Here is a 7,595-nt window from a genome sequence, read left to right as displayed (position 1 = left end):
CTTTTATTGTCCCTGTAATATTCCCATCTTCTTTTGAAAGGAAGGCTTTATTATAGCGACACATGAGTTACCGCGTCTTTTCTATTCCTGTAATTTCAATTCACTGCTCCAGACTCAATGACCCTAGGCTCCAGCTGCAGCTACGCAAACGAACAACCACCCCGCCCCCAGCAAATGGCGAAATTGACTGCCACAGCTGTACCTAGGCGGTTCGTGTACGCACGCCGTAATTCTCACCTCGGAAACACGCTAGCAACGCCTTGAACCGGACCACCCACCGATGATCGGGGCCAAGTCGATGGGGATACGTAGCCAGCCGTAGAGTCTAGCATGAAGCTGAAGGCCGCCGACCGACACGCGCACACGCCGCGGGATGCGAGCCGCGCGCACAGGCAGGCCCACCAGTGGCGAGGGCCGTCTTCCCCCACGCCATGTCTCCACACAGATTTCACCCCGACACGGTGGGCCTCCCCGCCCGCCCCACCACCCCCGGCAACATGCGTCGCATGCAACCCACCCCACCACCACCGAGCCAGGCCAAGCCACAAGCCAAGCCGAGCTCCTGGCGATCAGAGGCAGCAGCGGCAGCAGCACAGTAGCCTGGCTACTCACACCGAGTTCGTTCGGGTCCTCGATCTGGCTGGGGCTTTGCCCATGGCGCTGCTTTTCCCTCCCTTCTTATTCACATCTCCCCCCTCCTCCACGTCTCTCACCAACTACCAGTAGCGCCACAGCCCACCAGCTTCCCTGCCTTCTCCATATCCCCCCTCTTCCTTCTCCATAGCTTCTCTTCTCCTATCCAGCATCGATCCACCCCCACCCTCTTCCCCATCTCCATGCTCTTCCTAATCGATCGCTGAATCCGCATCTTCTTATAGCTAGCTAGCCAATCACCCTTTAACCCGTCGACAAATAACGAAACGAGAACACAGCGCGTGTGTAGCAGGTGTAGACCATCGTCGTATCTAGGTTTAGTTTGCTGCTGGATCTTGGATTTGCCGGAGCTACGTAGTACATAGCTAGCAGCTGACTGCTTGATCGACCGGGAAGCCCAGGCGATCGATGATGGCAGGAGCAGCTCATCCGATGCATTTCTGCATGGACTCTGACTGGCTCAAGGTATGTTACACACACACATATATATATATAGCTATCGTGCTTGTAAAAAAGCACTTTGTTTCATTTGGCGTGATCAACCAGCACTTGGTTTGATTTGGCTTTACGTGATCAACGTGATTTTTGTCCATCTCCTCGTCTTGAGACCGTGTTCACATACGCTGGTGTGTACATGTAGCTACTCTAGCTAGCGTGCAGTCTTCAGAAAATAACCACCGCCTTCGCTTTCCAGTATATATGCATATAAACGATGCATAGTACATAGCTTGCCTGCTCGTGTAGAACGAGATCGAAGTTGTGATTAATTGGCCTAGCAGCATAGCAAGAAACAGGCGTCACTCTAGTAGGAGTATCCGGCATCCAAATCAATTATAAAGGCTATTGGAGAAGAATTAATAGGTCTAGATCTTCACAGATCTACCTATATGACACCGGTATAGTATGCACCTACGCGCTGCAGATCTACGGGCAGCTGGATCCTGATACTTGATCAGATAAAGTTGAAAAGATTTCCTGTCGCCGTTGATCATATGTAGTATGAACAAACATATGCAAATTCTCTTATTCAGTTGGGGTATTCAGACTAGTAACGCATGTAGTTTTCATTGATAAGCTTAGTTCATATTTCTGTTCTTTTCTTTCATTTGTACCTTCTGCTACACCGAGGTTCTAAAGTTTTTCCTTTACCAGAACTGTTTTCACGAGTACGTACTACTGGTAAGAACATCACTTAATTGATATGATTTTGCTAAACCTAAGTCGCTTGTGATATTCTTATGTCTAAGTTGGAGAGAGTGGGGGGAACAATTTTTTATTAGATATGGCCCTAGTTAATTTGTTTAGACAGACCCAAGTTAAGTCATGAGGCGTCCCTATTTGAGCTGACGTAACTTACTGTAGGAGAGATTGATTCAGCTATGGACCACGAATGGATATTTCTGACCAGTGTTAATAGCACATTTTAAGATACAATAAACGTTTTGTTTATGTAGCTTTGTTACACAAAGAAACTCTAAAAGGGAAACAAGCAAAAGATGCAACAAAAGCGGGCATTCAACCAGACATTAGTAGTTTTAGTGCGTGTCCATTTTAAGAAACCATGAAAAAGCAATGGTAGCTATCGACTAGCTAACTAGAGACCCACATGTATTGCAAGCAAAAGCAACGACAAGATAAAGAGATTCAAACAAGTGCAGCTTGATCATCTGATCAGTTTCACTTTAACTTGAAAACATGGCATAACTTGCCTCTCTTTGAAAGGTAAAAAAGTTAATGCGGAGAAACAATGACGTAAGAGCGGAGCTAGATTTAGCACATTATTACATTATGAGTAAAATCCCCCCCCCCCTTTTTTAAAGGAGACTTGGCTTGAACTTTGAGGGTAACTCTCATGCTACTTAGAGCAAGTACAATAAGGTACAGTCAGCAGGCTGTAAAGATTAAAATACTATAATTTTGCTGAGTTGGATGAGAGAGAAGAGGAGAGAGAAGGGAAGCGGGCTCTTCGTGAAGAGCCAGCTCTAGCACGTGCTCCTAGGTGCTTTGTGAGAATGAATGGTGGGCCATATATGATAAAAGTAATACTCTTTTATAGCTAACTATTGTACAAGCTAGCTATTAGATGGGCTATAAAATGGCTTATAGCCGGCAGCTGGCTATACTATTAACCATGCTCTTATGTTCCATAGCGTATATAGTTTTTTTAGACCAAGTCTACAAAGAAAATTATCCATATCTGCATACCTAACATACACGATAAAAAAATTAACTCATGATGTATCTAATCATATACACCTGTATTCAATTAGATAGTTTTCTTTATAAACTTGCATTGTTCAAGGTTTGCAAAGCTTGACTTCTGAAAAAATATCTGTATGCACTACCAAGGGGAGTAACATTCATGTTATCGATTAAGCTGGGATGGGATGGTAGGGTTACCACAACACACCAGTGCATACAGTCTGCATAATACATTGCATATTTGACATAAATTAACTGTATATGTGTCTAGGAACAAGCTAGACTATGATCACTCTCAAGGATTTAGAGTTGCAAGTAATCATTAGAAATGCATGGAGAATGGTGAAGAGATCAAGACCAAGTCACCAAGTACACTATGTATGACCCTCAAGAAATCTACACATCCCTTGTTACTTTTGCATGTGATGGAAAGCAAGTGATCGGTCCAAGTCTAAAAGTACGTATACCATAGGATCGGCCCCAGATCGATCTAGAACTTGGACCTACTTGATGCTTGCATCATGAAGCACCATGGGCATCACAAGCTTTACCCTCTGAGAAACCCTAGCTGGGTCTGCATGCAGCCTGCTGGGACATGCATGGGACCATGCATGCAGCTTAGCCAAGACGCTTTCACGCATTCCGAGGCTTCCATTCTTCTGTCACATGCCAGACTCACAGCTAGTATGATGATTACAGATCACATTGCGACAACGTGCTGACGTTGATCTGGTGTGTGCCTTTTGCTTTCAGGGCATCGTCCCCGAGGACCAGGGTGGGATGGGGTCGTCGTCGCCGTCAGAGGAGCTGATCATCGCGTGCCCGGAGCCGATGCAGGCTCAGCAGGCGGCGGACCGGCGGCTGCGCCCGCAGCACGACCAGCCGCTCAAGTGCCCGCGCTGCGACTCCACGCACACCAAGTTCTGCTACTACAACAACTACAGCCTCTCCCAGCCGCGCTACTTCTGCAAGACGTGCCGCCGCTACTGGACCAAGGGCGGCTCCCTCCGCAACGTCCCCGTCGGCGGCGGCTGCCGCAAGAACAAGCGCGCCAGCGCCGCCAAGAAGCCCTCTGCTGCCGCTGCCATCGCGCCGCCGATTTCGATGATGCAGCAGCTTCATCACGGGCACAGCCGACACATGGCAGAGACCGGCCTCCACCTGTCCTTCTCCGGGATGCAGCCGCCGCCGGTCTCGGCCGCCGACCCGCTCTGCAGCCTCGGGCTCTTCGACTGGAAGTACGACCACATCCTCTCGGGCTCCGGCGGCTTTGAGAGCGCGAACTCTGAGGCTCACTTCACCGGGCCAGGCTTGATGGGCAATGCCAATGGAAACGGCAGCGGCGGCGCGGAGTACCACGCACTGAACGCGCTCCGGTACGCCGCCGGCCTTGGCGAGCACCTGGCGCTCCCATTTGGTGGCGCGACATCACGGGCAGAGCGCGACAGTACCGTCGTCGAGATGAAGCCGCAGGCGGAGAGGCTGCTGTCGCTGGAGTGGTGCGGCGAGGCGAGCCGCGCGCCGACTGAGACCTCCATCAGCTCCCTGAGCGGGCTCGGCCTGTGGAGCGGCATGATCACCGGCGCCGCCCACCATCACCATGGCTCCTCCGCCGCCATCTGAGCGACGCGAAGCATCATGCCCACGCCCCCATGCATGCATGCATGCATGCGTTAGTGGTTTGCTAATAGCATTGCCGAGTGCGAGGACTACGTACGTAGAAGTGATTGCCTTCTTTCTTTCTTGCTCCCTGTGTGGTTTCATGCATGATCTCCTGCTGTTTCTTTTCCTTTACTTTTGTTCTCATCGTTTGCTTGGATCGATGTTTGCATCTCTTTTATGTTAAGTGTTGTACTGGACAATGTTCCGTGTTGCACAACTTCACACACTGCTGTGGTTCGATCAATTAAGTTTATGGCTCGTTGCTGCCTAAGATTTAGGCTTGTTTGTGGTAAATAGCTTTGCAAGATTGCCAAATCAATAAAATTTGATACTCGAAAGGCAAGATTAAGCCAATTTATAAGACACAGCCCATTTGATACAAATTAACAGTCTTATTAGCATCAGCTCCTTTGAAAATGTTCCCCTCAAAAAAAAAAAAAAGCTCCTATGAAAATGTTGGCACCTAACCGATCTCCTAAACCGGTTAGAGGAGTAAAATTTACTCCTCCACCTAGCCGAGGAGTAACCCCATGATATATGAGGTTAGCAAAATCAAAATTCAAAAAAAAAAAAAAAAAACCTAGCCGAGGAGTATATTTACCTGTCCTGGAGGCGGCCGGGTAAAATCTGATGTCTCTCCTTGCTCGCCTCCGACCACTCCTCCATAGCCATCGCCACCGGCAGGCCTCACCACAGGCAGCTTCGCCGCTGCTCCGCCGCCCTCGCCGAAGGCAGTTTCGCTGCTGCTCTATCGCCCACGCTGCCTTTGCTCTGTCGCCCGCAGTCATTCCACCATTCTAGCACCACACGAAATAGGGTTTCCCCACTTTATATTATAAAGCACCGACGGTAATTTCTGGGGCGAACAACACATCAAACCTAAATGAAAAAAAAGAAATAAATACCAACAACGACAGGTCGGCAAGCACTGATGAACCGCCGCCGCTACGTCCTCTGTCTTTGTCCGACCACTCACCATGGCTCAGGACAGCCTGGTACCTAAACAACACCTTCAAAAAAATGCAACGTCAACGACGCTGCTGTCCGAACATGACCTAGGGTTTGCCCCGGCATGCGACGTGAAGCAGAGGGTGGGAAGCACCGACGCCCTTCATGAAGGAATGGCGTCACCCTCAAGCATCACCACATCGAAGCCGGATGAACCGGCTGGGATTTCTCCCGCACCCCATGCACCGCCACCCGAACCGGAGCCATACAACCATCTTGCCACCCGCAAGCACGCGCCACCACGGTCTTGGACCCATCCACGCCGCCTTGCTGCGAACACCACCACAAGGTCAGGAGATAAGAGCCGAGGAGCGTTCAACGACGAGGGTGGGAGCACGGGAGCCGCACGGGAGGGAGCCACCTCAACCGCCGTTGCGTCGGAGGCCCTTGACTCTAGCACCGATGGGTTGTCGTCCACACGCCGGCAGCCGAGGCAAACCAGGCCACCCGGTCCCGGCCGGGCCCATATTGGGCCCGCAAAGCCCTGCCCACCGCGCTGTTGCACGCCCGCAGCTGAGCCGCCATCCACCACCAGTCGGACTCACAGCCGCCACCTTCCGAGAGCCATGCCGCCCCACGACCTGCCACTGACCCGCCAAGACCTAGACGGAGCATAAAGGGCCCAGATCTGGGCCAGGCGGGCGCCCGCGCTGCCGCAGCCCCGTCGCCAACGACGACGCCGCCACCCACAACACGCCCCAGCCCGCGCAAGAACCGCCGCCGCCCAGGAGCACCGCCCAAAGCTACTTCGTCCCACGTCGGAGGAGCCCCAGGAGGGGATGGGCCAGGGGTCCCCACCGACAGCGTCGCCTGGGCCAGGCCCGTGGCGGGAGCCAGCAATGGCGGTAGGGAGGAAGGGGGAGGAGAGGGGGCTGGAGGAGGAGATGCCGGGCGTGGCCGACCGCCCGTGGGGCCGACGCGGTCGCAGTCGGGTAGGGGAGCGCCGGGGGGGGGGGGGGGAGTGCAGGGACTCGGAGTTCTTTTTTCATTCTAGCACCACCACGAGTACGAACCTCAATACCTTCCTTCTCGCACGCTAGATGCACCGCCCACCATCACCACCGAACTGTATCCGCCACCCACCATGGAGGCCGGGCTCGGGCACTGTTGGCGCCACCTCCTCGCAGCGCCGCTCTTCTCATTCCTCTCGTTGGCTCACAACTCTTTCGCCTCACTTTGTTAACACATGCGCACACACACGTGTATGTACATCAAGGAAGAACACAGGCTTTGCCGGGACTCTCCTATTTTTAGCATTAATCTTGACATTAGTTGTATACATACCGTGTACGTGTTGTGTGAGTTCTAGTTGCATGTGTGCATGGATGAGACAGTCGTTAGCTGCATGCATAGATTAGTTAGTCAGGTAGCTAAAAGGCAGGTTAGTTGATCAGCTCGTTAGTAGCGGCCGGTGCGTGTCTCCATCATCATTCGAGTTGCGTCACGATGATGAAGAAAGGTATGCCGTCCGATAAGTTATGTCACCGATGGCAAGGAGGTGATGGTCATAGAGCGAAGGCCATTGTCATGAGGAGTTTCATGTCCGGATTGTCGATAAGATGTGTCATCGTTGACAATATGAAGGCGAGTCACCGCCGAGTTGCGGCCCCGGTGACAAAGATGAAGCCGAGTCATCGACGAGTTGTGGCACCAGAGACGAACATGTGGCTGCGGTGCGATGCTACAAGAGGAGCCGGTGGTGTGATACTGCCACAACGATGGTATGAGGCCGTTACAAGGAGACGGTGCGATGCCGCTATGAAGATGGACGATGATGCAATGCCGTCATCGGGTCGGTGCGATGCTGATGCGGTGATTCGATGCAATCGTGATCATGAAGTGTTGGTACGAAGCCAACAAATGTTGTGGCCTGATGTTGCGGCAAAGCGAGAATGTACGGTGCTGCGATGGTATCATCGTCGGGGGAGATGGAGTGGTCTCGGCGCTGCAAAGTTCATCCATGACGTGGTGAAGCTGCTGCACACGTATGGCAAGAAGGTACAAGTGGTTCACATAGATTAGTCCATGAATCCATGTCAAGACTAGGAAGAAAATTGTTAGTATTAATC

At 51.8% G+C, this 7,595-nt stretch overlaps 1 protein-coding gene across 1 annotated transcript; it reads left to right on the top strand.

Annotated features, from left to right (window-relative positions):
* Window positions 1-594: 594 nt before the first annotated feature.
* On the top strand, window positions 595-4,777 carry LOC123402804 (dof zinc finger protein DOF5.6-like). Its single transcript, XM_045096764.1, has 2 exons — window positions 595-1,119; window positions 3,610-4,777. The coding sequence occupies exons 1-2, from the start codon at window positions 1,063-1,065 to the stop codon at window positions 4,477-4,479; spliced, it is 927 nt and encodes a 308-aa protein (XP_044952699.1). The 5' UTR covers window positions 595-1,062; the 3' UTR covers window positions 4,480-4,777.
* Window positions 4,778-7,595: the final 2,818 nt, after the last annotated feature.

The sequence above is a fragment of the Hordeum vulgare genome, chromosome 6H, assembly GCF_904849725.1.
Source record: "Hordeum vulgare subsp. vulgare chromosome 6H, MorexV3_pseudomolecules_assembly, whole genome shotgun sequence".
In the NCBI taxonomy this organism is placed as follows: Eukaryota; Viridiplantae; Streptophyta; class Magnoliopsida; order Poales; family Poaceae; genus Hordeum; species Hordeum vulgare.
The sequence above is the reverse complement of the archived record's forward strand: the minus strand, read 5'-3'. Positions and strand labels throughout refer to the sequence as shown.